Source organism: Hippocampus comes, unplaced genomic scaffold (genome assembly GCF_001891065.2).
Source record: "Hippocampus comes isolate QL1 unplaced genomic scaffold, H_comes_QL1_v1.1 scaffold227, whole genome shotgun sequence".
NCBI lineage: Eukaryota > Metazoa > Chordata > Actinopteri > Syngnathiformes > Syngnathidae > Hippocampus > Hippocampus comes.
The window spans coordinates 378,101-393,788 of record NW_017805630.1 but is presented as its reverse complement, the minus strand read 5'-3'; the positions used below and the strand labels follow the sequence as shown (position 1 = coordinate 393,788).

Sequence of the window (15,688 nt, the reverse complement as noted above, 5' to 3'; positions counted from 1 at the left end):
AGGTGTGCCAAAACACAGGCGAGGTTAAGGAGGTGCGAGGACGGCGGCACACCCCACTTTGCCCCCCTCCGGCCACATCTTGATTCTTCCTCCACTCCAAGAGGGCTTGTCAGCGCCACTGAGGTTTATTATTAGTTTCCGCTCCGTCCTGTTGCCTTCTCTCACTTTTTGCCCTTGGAGTTGCCGCCTTTGCTTCATGCGCGGCGTTACCGTTCCTCTTGTTCCTGCGTACTTTTCTCCCTCCGCTTTTGATGTGATCTGACAATCTCTAGCCTCATTTTTCCCTCAAGTGGCGGCGGGCCGATTTTTCTTCCTCCATCCTCTCCTGCACACAATGGGCAAGACGGCGCTTCACTCTGTGTACAAAAGCTTCCTGGATTGTCTCTGCCTCTGCTTGTCAGTGAGTATCTCTTTGTGCGTCCATTGTGGCCTTGACCTAAAACCGTCCATGCATTAGTTCGTTGCGAGTACGCACCTACGGAGTGGTCGTAGTATGACATGCTCCCGCGCGCACGCTGAGGCTTCCGATATTAATAACAGTTGCCGAATGTGGATGGAAATAGAGCCCTGATGTCTCCAAAGAGCGTCAGATGTCACATCTTATTAACCTTTTGTGTAAACAAGCTGGAGTCATGCTTTGAACGTTGTATCCTCTGTTATTAGTCTCATCCACATGCCTATTTGGTTATCAATATCCCACTTGTGTACACCAAACTCTTGACTTTTCCCAGCGAGGAAGTCGTGAAGCAGCAGCAGCCGACGCCGACCGAGACACCGAGAACGGCCACCTGGCCTACAAAAAGGGGGACGTCCTCGAGGACCGATGTAGGTAACAGTTCAGCGTTTCCTCCATGATGTTAACACGCAGTCATGTTGGTCTCGCAGATGAGATCCTGGACACGCTGGGCGAAGGGACCTTTGGGAAGGTGGTGCAATGTTTGGACCACAAGAGGTAAAAAAGGTCCCATCTCCTCATCAAAATCGTGCGCTCATGAAAGATGAGCTACAATTCGGCAAGTGGGAGGTTAACTCCTTTTTCTTGAACGCGCAGGAGCGGACGTCAAATTGCTCTGAAGATCATTAAGAACATCGAGAAGTACAGAGAAGCGGCCAAACTGGAGATCAACGTGCTGGAGAAAATTAGCCACAAAGACCAACACAAACTATAGTGAGAGGTTTCTCTTTCATCGCACATTTCTTCAGACACGTCACGCCCCGATTATTAGCCAACTACGTATGTTCTCCCCTAGAAAACCCACGCAACACAAATAGATGCCTCAAATTATTACTTTTACTCGGACATGGTAGCAAAACTTACCACCTGCAGTGCTGGTGGTTGCAATGTCACTTTAAGAAATATTAACCCCAAATCGTGGGTTCTGAAAAAAAAATACCCTCAGGATTGGGAACATGTGACATTTACTCTGTTACGTTTACTGAAGCTTTTTTTTTTTTTTTTTTTTTTTTACAAAATTGACTTGTTAGTGGGCGGCCCAGTGGGCCAGTGGTTAGCGCGTCGACCTCAATCAGTTTGCTCTGTCAAAAAGAATTGTGTCACATGACTCTTGTTTCACCAATGTACCAGTCAATGGGTGTCAGGGTAATGCAACTGTCCATCCTTTTCTCCTCAAATCCAGCCACTGTGTGCAGATGCTGGACTGGTTCACCTACTACGGCCACATCTGCATCTCCTTCGAGCTTTTGTCCGTCAGCACCTTCGACTTCCAGAAAGGCAACAACTTCCTGCCTTACCCCATCCACCACATCCGACACATGGCCCAGCAGATCTGCCGCGCCGGCAGCTGTGAGTCCCAAGTTGAAGCGTTGCAAGTGGCGTAGCCACTTTATTTTTATTCCTGACTTGCTTGTGGATAAATGTGTCTGATGTCAGTAAGAGGATTATGAAGTTGGGAAGACACGGGCTGTGATGTGGGGGGGGGGGAGCAACTCTAAGGATGAGATGAGATTCTAAGTGTGTCTGAGTTGAACTCAAGTTCATTAGGGCTACAGTAATGAGTAATATGGCTAAACATATCATGATTGCGCTTCATGTAAGTAAAATTGAGATGAACAGTTCCTAAACGATCAAAAAAATACGAGGGTTTGTGATGTCATCACATTTTCTAACATTGACACCAACCCTTGTCAACCAGAAGAGGGCGTTGTTGGCTTCCGCTCTATAAATCGCCACCTAACACCCCCCACCTTGCCTTCCTTCTCTTTCCACTGCAGTTCTCCATGACAACAGGCTGACTCACACCGACCTGAAGCCAGAGAACATCCTTTTTGTCAACTCTGACTACTCTGTCATATACAACGCTGACAAGGTTAGAAAGCAAAAGCAGACACGCAGGCCGGGATAGAAAACTGAAGGTTAGAAGAGAAAAAAAAAGAGAGAAAGACAGAGAGAGCATTTTCTTGATTGTTGCACTGGTGAATGCGACTCTCAAAAGGCTCAGCATCACCCACTTAAAATGTATTTATAGAAATATGTCAATTCATGTATGCTGTCGGTTGTGTTGACCTTGTTGTGGCATTTTGCCGAGAAAAATATTCATATTAAATAGCACGACGGCCATTTTTCAATCTAGCCGATTGTCAACCGAAAAAAAAAAAAAAATTATCACAGGCTACCCTCAAACACATTGTTGCTTTGGGTTTGGGCTCAATCCAAATCAGAAGGCTCGGGACCAGATGGATTCACGCAGTGGGTTTTGTGAACTCAAAAAATACCATGAGAATTCAGCTAGCAGGCAAAGCTAATGTGACTCCTCCAAGAACATCCAAAATGAGCTGAGTGTCAAATTTGTGCGTTTGACAAATGCAATCGTGGATCAGCTGACACTTAGGTAATTAAATTCGACTGTTGGCATACCGGAAACACTGGGACTGGGAATACTTGTGGCACTGAAGCTCTTGGAAATGGAAACTCAAGATACACTTGAATGCCTTGGCCATTGGACCTGGAAAAACATTTACATGCACTGCGATGGCAGGAACGCTGGATCGCTTGAAGCACACGAGCCCATGGAATTCTGGGAGACCAGAAACATTTAGGTTGAACGAACCCGCGAAAGACTGGAACGAGGAAGACGAGTGATGTTGAACATTCAGAACTTGAGGAACACTTGGGACACGAAACGAGCGTCAGTGGTGGAATATCAAGAATGTAAGGCCCACAAATGCCATTGGGGCTACCGCAAACTTTTTTAACGCTCACAAAAACTGGTCAGACTTGGTCTATTGGAATCCAGTAATATCATAAATACGACACCCATTGAACACGAGGTGGAATACTTGGCAATGGAACGCTTGGACGTTAGGAACACGTCCTAAGGTGACCTTTGTGTACCAAATACGTGGAAGGTCGCAAGAGTTTTTTTAACTTTGGGACAAAACTGGACCACGGGGCCGACTGAAATCCAGAAGAAACAGGAATGTGACAAAGGTAACTCTTGAAATACTCGAGCAACTGACACACTTGGAAGCAGGAATTGTGACTTGCGAGGACCTTGGGTGGTGACCTGACAACTGGAACGTCAGGAATTTGAATTCCGCTTCTATGTACTGACCGCCAGGATTTCTAGGAACGCTTTTGACTGTGAAACCTTGATCACTAAATGGTATGAACGTTTAAACTTGAGACAAGGAGCATGACACTGAGGCTGTTGAACTCCCAAAGGGTGGACTGGTTTTATAGTGCGCGAGGAACTACAATCACACATTTCTAATGTCTGGACCGGTTCTACTTGCTGCGTCTGTTCTTTTTGCAGAAGTGCAATGAGAAGCGCGTCAATGACACCACGGTGCGCGTGGTGGATTTTGGGAGTGCCACATTTGACCTTGAACACCACTCAACCGTCATCTCCACACGCCACTACCGAGCCCCTGAGGTCATACTGGGTAAGGCGCGCGTTATATCTGGCGGTTGGCCACCGTGATCTGACTTGTGTCCTCGGTCCGTTGCAGAGTTGGGTTGGAGTCACCCTTGCGATGTGTGGAGTATAGGCTGCATCCTGTTTGAGTACTACGAAGGATTCACTCTGTACCAGGTCTTTAACCTGTGGCTTTGCACCACTGCAAATCGAGAGCAGATGAATTTGATGTGACATCTGCTTCGACAGACTCACGACAATAAGGAGCATCTTGCTATGATGGAACACATCCATGGGCCGATTCCTCAGAGAATGGTTCGAAGGAGCAGGTAACAAGCGCTACAGGGTCAAAATAGTGGCCTTCGTTGGAATGCTTCTTAAATTAGTCGCTTTGTGCCTTGAGCAAACAAATGCCTTCAGTTGAGTAGGAAACATCGGACACCATCCATCCAATTCTCCGATGCACTTTATCCTCACAAGGGTCGGGGCGGGGTGTTGGAGCCTATCCCAGCTGTCTTGGGGCAGTAGGCGGGGGACACCCTGGACTGGCTGCCAGCCAATCACGGGGCACACAGAGACGAGCAACCATCCAAGCTCACACTCACACCTAGGAACAATTTAGAGTGTTCAATCAGCTTGCCATGCATGTTTTTGGAATGTGGGAGGAAACCGGAGTACCCGGAGAAAACCCACCCAGGCTACGGGAGAACACGTAAACTCCACACAGGGAGGCCGGAGCTGGAATTGAACCCGGTACCTCTGCATTCGCGCTAACCACTGGACCACCGGGCCACCTCGGACACCCCCCCATTCAACAAAAATTATTCTATCCAGGAAGCAGAGCTATTTCCACTGTGGCCGCCTGAACTGGAACGAGTGCTCCAAGTCTGGACGCTATGTCAAAGCCAAGTGCAAGCCTTTGCAGGTAAACTTGCCATCCATCTTTTCAACACCAAGTCAAGAGTTTAAAACCTTAACTTGATCCCTCCTCCCCCATAGAAATACCTGCTGTCACAGGGCAGGGAACACCATCAGTTTTTTGACCTTCTGGAGAGGATGCTGGAGTACGAGCCTTCTAAACGCATCTCTCTTTCCTCCGCTTTGAGCCACCCTTTCTTTCTGCAACCCCAAAAGTCAGCAAGGAGTCAGACACCGAGAAATAGCTACAATATGGGCCGATAGTTTCCCCTTGGAAAGCAATGAGGTTCGCACGGAATATTGCGGCGTACCATACGCAGTGGTACGACACTGGAAAGCGGCGCTAGAAACGGTGCAGTCGGTTGACCACAATGAGTCTGCTGACTTGTTATTCAGAATGGTTACCTCGTGGCAACAGCAGGAATGAATGGCACAGGACAGCGCCGTGCGTTGCACTGCTAACAATGTCACGCTATTGATGTAGCGGACACTTTTTTTTTGCCTTCCCGCTTGCCGTGGGAACATCAGCCAGATCCGGGTTAACTGACCCGAGTTGTATTCTTGAACCAAATCGTATCAGTTTGTAACACTGGTAGCGGGAATTCTGCATTAGGGTGACTGGGAGGGGAAGTGCCCCACCGGATCTCGCAGTGTGTCATCTCCCTCTTGTTGGAAAAGTCTTTCCTGGCTCTCTTGACTTGCTGAACCCTGGACAACATTGGAACACAAAGCTGGACCATAAAACAGATTTACAAGTTGTTGATTTCAACAACCAAACCATGTTGCCTGCTGCATGATTTCCCCCTGCTAGCTTAATGCTAACACAAAAATATTATACGGTTGGTGGCAGTAGTTGCTCATAAAAAGAACATGAGCGGTTGTTTATTTAATTTTGGCAAAAAAATGGTTTCCTCGTAAACTGCGCACACCTGTATTTATTACGGTGTTGTTCGACATGAAAAGAGTGACCCGTTTTCGCAGTTTGTAAGTGCTAGCAAGGCTCCCCGTGAATGTTTTGTGTTGAATCTGTTTTTCCTCGTTCACATTCAGCTCTGCTGCTTTTTTCAGTCGACGACTGCAACTTCGTCGAAACGGGGGAAACAAAAAGGAACAAATGTCACACGACACGGGCGGCTCACGTCTGTTGCCATTGACCGTGGCTTCTTGATGGAGTGCAGAGCGCACACTCAAGGCTGCCATTGTGCGTTCTTCTAACCTTGGTCGAGCCGTGCGCGCGTGTGTGTGTGTGTGTGTGTGTGTATGGGGGGGGGTATACTTATCTGCCCGGTGTCATGTTCTGGCAACTATTGAGCACTATTTGCTGATTAAATGTGAATACAGTGATGCCTTGAGATAAAAACTTACTTTGTTCTGTGACTCCGCTCTGAACTCAAAACACCAACCTTGAAATCATCTTTCTGTATTAAAATGTATGGAAATGCTCTATTGACAATTTTATTTTCGACTTGCGACGTCTGGTTGCAGAATGTTTCATTATTATTTTTTTTAAATCTGTTCGGTTATTTGCCGAAAAAGGTGTATTTTCGACTTGCGACGTCTGGTTGCAGAATGTTTTATTTTTTATTTTTAAATCTGTTATTTGCCGAAAAAGGTAGCAGTTTGTTGTTGATGCTGAAGCTAGCCATCGATTATCTATTGGTGAACATGGATGAGTGGACATTAAATTAGGATGGCTTGTACAAAAGATGAAGGCTGCGGATCTTTTTCCTATCTTGACGAATTCAGTTTCGGAACTCCCACTTCGAATTTAAGGCAAATAAAAAAGTATGTTTGAGGATTAGGAAGAAATAGCGGGTCTTTCTGTGAACAATGCGAAAAATCTAAACAGATAATTTAGCAAATGCTTGAAAAATAGAGGCAAATACCTTTGTAAATGGGGCTACACTGCCAAAAAGCATTTTCCACCCAAACTCCGTTACCCCCCCCAACCAAAAAACAAAAAAAAACTTTGCTTGGCTAACAGCAAAGATACGGGATTGTACTGTATTCTAAAATGACTTGTTAGCACCCGTGCCTGTAAGCTGCGCTTTGCTACGTCATGCACTTGTCAGTCAGCACGTGTACGATGTCGCGTGGTGTGTCAGTGCAAGCTAAGTCACGTTAAGGAGCTAACTTTAGTTAGCCGTCTTCCTCTCCGGTCCTCACCGGGTGGCCTCATCACATAGTTTCTAAACCAGTCGGCCTGATGGCGTGCGTTTCGTAGGCAGCTTTTGTGCGTTTCCCCGCTGAACTCTCAGCAATGTGTGTGCACGTGTTGGGACACTGATCCACATGGAAATCCTCTAAGTGGCTCTTTTTAGCGCACTTGCACGGGAAGCTGTAGCACCATTTTCACGCACAGCTCTGAAGACACAATGTGCTCATCAATCGTGACCAATAACCCCACTTTGTGGCCATCATGTACATTTTGTTGAGCAGATATGATATGTGCTATAATATTGATCAAAGTTTATTGTTCAAACAAGGCTAAGGTCCACATTTTCTTCCAATTTCCCACTGTAGTATTCTGGTACTGGTACTACTCGTGACAAGCGAAAAAATCACGGAATTAAATGTTCAACATTTCAAACAGTGCAGCCTGACACTTCGTCGTCTTAGAACGACAATTCATTTTTAAATTCAGTAGACGTCAAGCAGTCCGGTCAACGGGGCCAAGTCAATGCTTCACAAAGGAGCCGGCTGGTGTCAGTGTGCATGACATCATCCTTAGGTGTCCTTTTTTTTTTTTTTTTTTAAGCCTTGCAGCTGAGCACGTGAGTCATGGGGGTGCGTTACCTGCCACGGCTAATGAGATCTTCCTTATTAAGTGCTAATCCTTGCAGGAGGGTGGCGTGGTCAACCAAAAGAAGAGGAAGGGTCGCCCCTTGCGGGAATAGACAACGCCGAGGGGGGTCCGGGGGAGGGCGAGAGAATCGACCGGGTTGATCATAACTTTCGTTATTGGTACTTGTTCAGTTTCGAACAGGTAGCTGTGAGGGCATCTGTTCGGATCAAGAATTTTGCACAATCCTTTTTGCCAACTCTGATCACCGACCTTCAACCATGGGTAAGTCTCAGTATGTCGCTCACGAGTAGGTACGTGTTCACCATAAAGCTGTGTATTGTGTATATGTGTAACGATATCACTTTGGATAGTTTGTTTGACCGTGACGCCTAATTTGTTCCGTGACCACACGGCTCCAAACCTTGCATTTTATATCCTCTTTGCCCATTGAAATCGACGGAATTGCCATTCATCCCTTCCAGCCTTCCTCCCAAAATCCCCACAAATGTTTTTCTTTAATGAGGAAAAATTAACTTGATCAAAACTCAAGAGTAATCCTTCACTCTTTTTTAAAGTTTGTGCGTCAAGATTTCATGCTGCAATCCAGTTCATCGTGCTGCTCCTACAGATGTGCCCACCCGGGCTACCAGGCGGCAATATTTTGTAATACACTCCTCCTCCTAGCGAGACTCATGAAGTTGCTGTCATGTCATCATTTTCCACAAATATCTGTTGCCTAAAGTGGAACCGCCAGTCTGCAGACCTCTCACCCAATTTTCGACAATTAGCCCCATAAGTCAGCAAATGCTGATATCAGCAACAAATCACTGCAGTAACCGACCAAATATGTATCTGCTCTCTCTCTTATTTTACTTTGCTTTCGTGTGCTCTATTTAGTCGAAAAGGCTTTGCAAATGAGTGTTCTCAACTGCCTTAGCTGGATAAGCAAAGGTTAAATAAATACTTGCGCCGTCTTTCACTGCCAGCACATCATTCTTTCCATGCTGCCTGCGTGTGTGTGTGTGACTTGTGTCCTTGTCCTTGCCCAGGTCTCCACCTGACTTATTACTCCCGGAGAGCACGTCCTGATTCCCGAATGTGACCCATCACATCCACACAGCATGACCAAAGGAGAGAAGCACAACAACGCAGGCCTCCGTCAACAAGTCTAAATGAGTAAGTCACGTTCGTTCGTAGCCCGCATTTCGATCGTCGCAAACAGCGAAGAAAAATGTAAAGTTTTTGTTTTCATCCACTGCCACAAGTTGGATGTCTTTTGATCTGTACATTTAAAAGGCGGGGCTGCAACTGCACCTTCACACTGAAAAGCTTCCAACCTTCATCGTCCAAAAAAATTTTTTAAAAAGTATCATGACGACAGAAAATGTTTGGAGTTTCCCTTTAACGATGCGCTTTGTTGTGTCAGTAGATCATGGAGTCTATGGCAAGAGTGAAAAAATCTCTGCGCGCGCCCATCAGGAGGCTCAGCAGCTGCATGTGCACCGTAAGCAACAGGAAGTGGTTTGCCAAAAGCAGGACCAATAGATTTCCACATCCGGGAGGAAGAGGACGCTGCGGCAGGTCGGGAAAGGCCCCACCTCGACGAACTCCCTCCAAGTATCCTTCGGTGGTTCGCGCTTACCAGGCCGACTTGGACAAAGAGAGGCAAGTGTAAACATAGGAAGCTAAGAGAGTTCAGTCCAGAGAACCTCGTGTTTATTTTTATGTCATGTATGTTTGTTTGCATTCAGAAAGCTGCGCAAAGCCACGAATGCTCAGAAGAATGCTGAGAGAGCAGCCATGAGATCTCACTTCAGGAGAAAATATCAGCTAGCAGAGGTACGTTTGCGTGGCATTCAGGAGATATGCGCGTCATTGCAGTCGAGTGCTTGAAAATCTCCCTCCATGCTTATATAGTTTTTTTTTTTTTTTAAAAGAGCGAGATTGGAAAAGACGCACCGTTGTTTGTTCAAGGCCCGAATGTTGTGTTTTGTTCCCTTTCGATAAGAACTCCAAGGATGCCAGCCACCTGAAATGCGTTGGCGGCAAAGTGTCGCTCCCCCGCGAGCTGTCCAAGCTGCTGCGTCCCGACAGCAAAACCAAGGATGACGGCTTCAACCTGCTCGACGCCTTCCGAGGCCTCAGCTTGGGCCCGCTGGCGGAAGGCAAAGGCGCCAAACGCGCCGCTGCCACGCCACACAGAGGGCGCTCTTGTCAAGTCATGTGATCAACGTGCCGGTGCACAAAAAGTCTTTTTGAAATGACCCCCTCATGGTCAAGCACAAACTGTTGTATAATACGGTTATGTCTTTATAGGGCAAGGAATCGTATTTGGTCATTTGACTCAAAAACGACGCCTTGCATCTTCCTTTTGAGGCCGTTACAACCCTGTGACATCCCCCAGCCAATCAAATCAAAAAAGGTAATCGAATATATATATATACACATATACACATTGTTTTTTTCTCTACAAATATAATTTCCAAAGTTGCCCCATTCTAGGTTAAAACCATTGAAAACGTTTTCATTTGAATTGATTGATCTTAACTCTGTTAAATATCAAAAGTATTTGCTAACGTTCTGTGCTGGGCTGTGTCTCAGCAATAGTGGTTGTCATGACGACATCCTTCCTGCAATCTCCAGGAAGGTGTTTTAGCGATTGAGGCTGTGAGCACTCATAGGGACACTTTTTCATCACGTTTTTGCAAAATGTACAGTCAGACAAAAAAAAAAAAACAGAATTAAATATGTTTTTGTATTTCCTTAAATAGTTGCCACCCCTTTAATAAATCCCATGCATATTAAATCTGTTCTAAATATTATACAGTCATTCAAACATGAGAATTAACTATTTAAAATATTTTATGTACACATTTTAACTTTTTGAACCTTTAAAAAAAAAATTTAAGTCTCCTCTATGTACGACCTGGCCCTGTAAAATCTGTCATTTCTAAAAAAAACTTAATCACAAAGGTATGTCCATCGCTTACATACGCGACAGGACCTTTTTTTTAGAGACTGCAATTCTTCATGAAGTGACCTCCAATTGGTGTGTAAATGTATATTTTTTCCATACGAGGAGAGTGTCTCAAATGTCATTGAAAGCGTGAACAAATGTTTGAATAAAGTTTTATTTGTGGATATCTGGACGTCCTCTCTGCCGTCTTTTCTGGGCAGCGCTGTCGTGTTTTGTTGTCCTTCTCTTGAACCGTCCACCTTCGCGTCCATAAATCATCAGCCGCTATCAAGACCGCCGCTTCCAAGGCTTCCCGGAGTCGGCAATAAACCGGACCTCACATTTCGCTGGCGCCCGCGACGAGCATGGCCGCGGCACTGAGAACACGCATCCCGGCCCGGCTGGGCGGCGCCACGGCCTCCAGGGCGCTCGGCATGACGCCGGACGGGAAAGAAGCGGGAAAAGTCGTAGGGACGAGCAGCGGCGGCCGCGTGAGGAGCTTTGAGGAGATCCCGCACACGGGGACCAACAGATGGCTCAATCTGCTCACCTTCTGGAGGGAAGGTCGTTTCAGGCTGCTCCACAAGCACATGGAGAGCTCCTTCAACACGCTGGGACCCATCTACAGGTACTTCCCGCTCGCGATGATGCGGTATGCTTTGGATCGCCAGCCAATCCTGTTTGCTAAGATAGAACGATGGCTTCATAATTCACATGGCTTCATCTCCTTCATTCAGAATTGCATGATGTGGTATGCATTGGATCACAAGTGAATCCTCACCATACATCGATATAAGATAACACATGATGTGACATGCTTTGGATCATGAGCTCATTGTCTCTAACATACGTGATTTGGTATGCTTTGGACCATGAGTTGATCCCTGACATGGATAAAGATGACGGATGATGTGGCATGCTTTGGATCATAGTCTATTACTCACTAGGGACAGGAAGCACGTGATGTGATATGCTTTGGTTCAAATTCATCCTCGACGTCGGTAAATAACAGGTGATGTGGTATGTGTTGGATCTTTATCTTGATTGAGGCACAATGCATGATGTGGTATGCTTTGGACCCGTTCTCAATTCACCATCTAATATCTCAATGTGTTGCTTTCAGGCATTTACTGTGGGCGTGTGTGTGCGTGTGTGTTTGCGCGCTAAAGGGAGCACCTGGGCCTTCAAAGCAGCGTGAACATCATGTTGCCAGGAGACATCGCTGAGCTGTTCCGTTACGAAGGCCTAAACCCGCAACGGATGGTCCTGCAGCCATGGGCCTTGCACCGAGAGATCCGCGGGCACGAAAAAGGAGTCTTCCTCAAGTCAGAAACTCACACACACACACACACACACACACACACACACACACACACACACACACACACAGAGCCTTACTGACTGTCCGTGTGTGGGCAGGAACGGTGCCGAGTGGCGCGCCGACCGTCTGCTCCTCAACAAGGAGGTGATGTTGAGCGCGGCAGTCAAGCGTTTCATTCCCCACATGGACGAGGTAGCGAGGGATTTCTGCCGCACGATCGGGAGCCGGCTGGAGGACCAGACCGACGGAAAGCACGGCAAAAGCAGCCTGACCTTGAACCCCAGTCCGGACCTCTTCGCTTTTGCGCTGGAAGGTCAGAGTTGATGTCGGATCCCTCTCTAATCGTTCTGCATTTTTCTTCGCAAGACAGCTCCAATGCAAAAGTGGCCATTTTTCTTATTACAAAATGGATTTCATTCCAGCATAGCATCATGTATCGCAGGCGGTCACTTCCAGATTACATGTCAGAGCAAAATACATGCACTGTGCAGATATCATTTTTGTCCAGACGGGGTCACAATCCTCACGTTCTACACTGTAGTATGAGTGATGGGTTTTTTTTTTTGTGTGTGCGCGCGCGTGCGTGGGTGTGTGTCAGAAAAATAATCATCAAAAAATTGTCCTCAATACAAGACAAGAAAAAGCCACAAAAAGTCAACTGCGAGATTTTCTTTTCTTCAAGAAAGTATCACACAAACACCATAAACAGATGCTAACAGTTAGCATCTACGTGACAGTGTTGTTACCCCTGAACCAACGGGTGTATGAACACATACTTTGCAGTAAAAACATAAAGATAGATAATACTCATAGGAATTTAGCCACGAACGGCTAATCCTGCGGAGGAGCTGAGAAATGCAGCTGAGTGCCCCCAGGTGGCCAACGCGCCCACAAAATAAGGAACAATAAGATTTTCGCCTTCCAAAATGTGGAAAATGCGATCCGCTGTGACTTACTTTCTGAATGCACTGAACATGACACGTGCCAGGTCACACGTGCGTAAAAATAGACAACAGACAATGCCACACATGACACATTTACAAATGTGCTGCTTGCGTGACTCACTTGTATGCATGTGCGTGCGTTTGAGGCAGAAGGCGGGGTTATTGACTTTGAGTCATGGCGCCATGCTTGTTGAAAAAGGACCTCAGCCAGTTATTAGGCTGATTCCGAAATAGACCGTTCCTCCACACCGTGTGTTGCCAGCATGACGTCAGCACGTCTGATCGATGTACAACTGAATCAAAAAAGAAAAAAACTTTGACTCGACAACCCCTCCGCTGTGGGACAATGGCACGAAACAACATGAAAACTTCCACAATCAAAAAGCCTGAGCACAAGTCCAAAACATTGAAGGCCCTTGGCCACAGTCAAGAAATTGGTGAGGAGACGATGTGACTAATGGCTTGCCCGTTTGTGCGCTCGTCTCACGCAGCCAGCTGCTACATTCTGTACGGGGAGCGCATCGGCCTTTTCTCGTCAACGCCCTCTATGGAGTCTCAGAAGTTCATCTGGGCGGTGGAAAGAATGCTGGCCACCACCGTGCCCCTCCTCTACTTGCCCTCCGCCCTGCTGGAGCGCTTAGGCGCCTCCTTGTGGACGCAGCATGCCACTGCGTGGGACCACATCTTCGACCACGGTAGCGTCAGATCGACGTTTCTCGATTTTTCAGGTGTCGGTACTTGCTTGGGTGATGAGGGCGTTCATTGCGTTCAATACGATATTAAAAAAAAGATATATACTTCTGTACTTGCTAGAAGATTGTTTGACTTGAATCACTACTTAAGCCGCTTGTGTCGTTTCAGCTGAGACCAGTATGAAGAGGGGCTTCCAGCGCTTGTCTTCCAGACCCGATGTAGGCGAGGTCCCCGGAGTTCTGGGCCAGCTCCTGGAGAAAGGCCAGTTGACTCGCGAGACCATCAAAGCCAACATGACCGAACTGATGGCCGGCGCGGTCGACACGGTGCGTGAGCGACGCGGCCGCTCCGTTGATGTACTTGCACCGATTGATTGCGTTGATTTCTGTCCAGACGGCGGTGCCGCTGCAGTTCGCTTTGTTCGAGCTGGCTCGGAACCCCGCTGTGCAGGAAAGTGTCAGGCGGCAGGTGACCGAGTCGGTGGGCCGGGCCCAAGGGGACCCTCACAAAGCTCTGGAGGGGGCGCCGCTACTTAAAGGCGCCGTCAAGGAGATTCTCAGGTATGCAAATAACATCGCACTTTTTATTCACTATTCATTTGTCTTCAAATACCGTATTGGCCCCAATATAAGACGGCCCTGATTATAAGACGACCCCCTCTTTTTCAAGACTCAAGTTTGAAAGAAGACTTTTTGAACACCAAATTAATTTTTATACAGAAAATAATTACAGTGCATCTGAAACAAATGATTATAACAATATATTTGAGAGAAAGAGCATGTTATTTTACCTCATTCAAATCTAAAGTGCAATCACATTCGTAAATGAATGGCTTCTGGTTTTTGAAATGTAAATGACACCATAACTTCTCCTCAGCTGCCGGTTAACCTGGCCGATCTTCGACCCACTTTTCTCCAGATTGTCACTACGTTTCTCCATTTTCTGTTATCTCTTCTATTATTTTCTTCTCTTTTCATTCTTACTGCTATTTTTTTTTTTCTTCTTCGTGCTACCGCTATTTTTATTTTTATTCTTCGTGGCAGGGCTTCACTTTGGCCTGAAGAGTCAAGATCAGCATTCGCTTCTTCTGGCGCCATCTAGCGTCGTGTATGGGTATAATGTCTAGACTCCAAATATAAGACGACCCCCACTTTTTCAGTCTTATTTCAATGCAAAAAAACACCGTCTTATATTCGGGCCAATACGGTAATACTGATCTTAAAAATAATCACGACAAAAAACGACATGTTGGCTGTCTGCGTTGGTACGTCGGGTACACAAACCGCTTTGTGAATCGTCTCAATTCACTTCAGACTTTCATTGCCGCGGTGCTTACAAAAACTCACCTGCGTTGTTCCAGGCTGTATCCGGTCGGCATCACGGTTCAGCGCTACCCAGTCCGAGATCTCGTTCTCCAGAACTACAACATTCCGGCCGGAGTGAGTCAGTCGCGTCAACCAAATCACGGCGCCAACATCCAAACGTTAGAGTGGCGTCTTCTGCGCCCTCAGACCTTGGTCCAGGCCTGTCTTTACCCCATGGGGAGGAGTGCGGAGGTCTTCGACAACCCGCTGACCTTCGACCCGGCTCGTTGGACCCGAATGCGGCAGGAAAGGGCCGACGGCGGCGCCGCGTTCCGCTCGCTGGCGTTTGGGTTCGGCTCCAGGCAGTGCGTCGGCCGCAGGATCGCGGAGAACGAGATTCAACTCTTGCTCATGCACGTGAGGTTTTTTTTTTTTTTTTGCGCCCATTTCCGATCCGTTTTGCCCATCGCAGAAAGTGTAGTGAGAGGGGGGCAACTGGTGCCCTCATACAACCTTCATTCAAGGCAAAGGAAACCCTAGAAATTCTAGGCAAGCAAGTTTTATTCATGCTGTCATTGCGGTGGGCTCCAAAAGAGCATTTCTTTGTGTTTGTGCGGTTAGATCCTGCTCAACTTCCACCTCAGCGTGTCCTCGTCTCAAGACATCGACACCAAGTTGACGCTCATCCTGCAGCCCGAGTCCCCTCCCAGGATCACCTTCAGGATGCTCTGACGTGCACATGCACGCACACGCACACGCACACACACACACACACACACACACACACACACACACACATGTGCTGCCCCAACCCTTTTTCACTTTGTATTCAAACAAAGGTTGACTCAAGTCCAAATAAAGTGTGCTTTCTATGCCCTGTGGTTTTCGTGTT

General features: G+C 47.0%; 3 protein-coding genes across 5 annotated transcripts; all 3 read left to right on the top strand.

Annotated features, from left to right (window-relative positions):
• Positions 1–74: 74 nt before the first annotated feature.
• On the top strand, positions 75–6,050 carry clk2b (CDC-like kinase 2b). The gene is made up of 11 exons (XM_019881564.1): positions 75–400; positions 732–825; positions 886–952; positions 1,052–1,168; positions 1,638–1,804; positions 2,233–2,327; positions 3,774–3,903; positions 3,970–4,052; positions 4,125–4,204; positions 4,710–4,800; positions 4,875–6,050. The coding sequence occupies exons 1-11, from the start codon at positions 335–337 to the stop codon at positions 5,055–5,057; spliced, it is 1,173 nt and encodes a 390-aa protein (XP_019737123.1). The 5' UTR covers positions 75–334; the 3' UTR covers positions 5,058–6,050.
• Positions 6,051–7,991: 1,941 nt separating this feature from the next.
• Positions 7,992–10,727, top strand: LOC109522777 (complexin-3-like). 2 transcript variants are annotated; one of them, XM_019881565.1, is made up of 4 exons: positions 7,992–8,754; positions 9,008–9,243; positions 9,330–9,417; positions 9,587–10,727. In XM_019881565.1, exons 2-4 carry the CDS (start codon positions 9,011–9,013, stop codon positions 9,803–9,805), a joined length of 540 nt encoding a protein of 179 aa, XP_019737124.1. In that variant the 5' UTR covers positions 7,992–8,754; positions 9,008–9,010; the 3' UTR covers positions 9,806–10,727. The 2 variants fall into 2 exon arrangements, with proteins under 2 accessions (XP_019737124.1, XP_019737125.1); XM_019881566.1 differs by having other exon boundaries at positions 9,005–9,243.
• Positions 10,728–10,794: 67 nt separating this feature from the next.
• On the top strand, positions 10,795–15,676 carry cyp11c1 (cytochrome P450, family 11, subfamily C, polypeptide 1). 2 transcript variants are annotated; one of them, XM_019881562.1, is made up of 9 exons: positions 10,795–11,162; positions 11,704–11,859; positions 11,954–12,168; positions 13,291–13,494; positions 13,661–13,818; positions 13,886–14,052; positions 14,853–14,931; positions 15,004–15,213; positions 15,418–15,676. In XM_019881562.1, exons 1-9 carry the CDS (start codon positions 10,900–10,902, stop codon positions 15,526–15,528), a joined length of 1,563 nt encoding a protein of 520 aa, XP_019737121.1. In that variant the 5' UTR covers positions 10,795–10,899; the 3' UTR covers positions 15,529–15,676. The 2 variants fall into 2 exon arrangements, with proteins under 2 accessions (XP_019737121.1, XP_019737122.1); XM_019881563.1 differs by lacking the exon at positions 10,795–11,162 and adding an exon at positions 11,494–11,546.
• Positions 15,677–15,688: the final 12 nt, after the last annotated feature.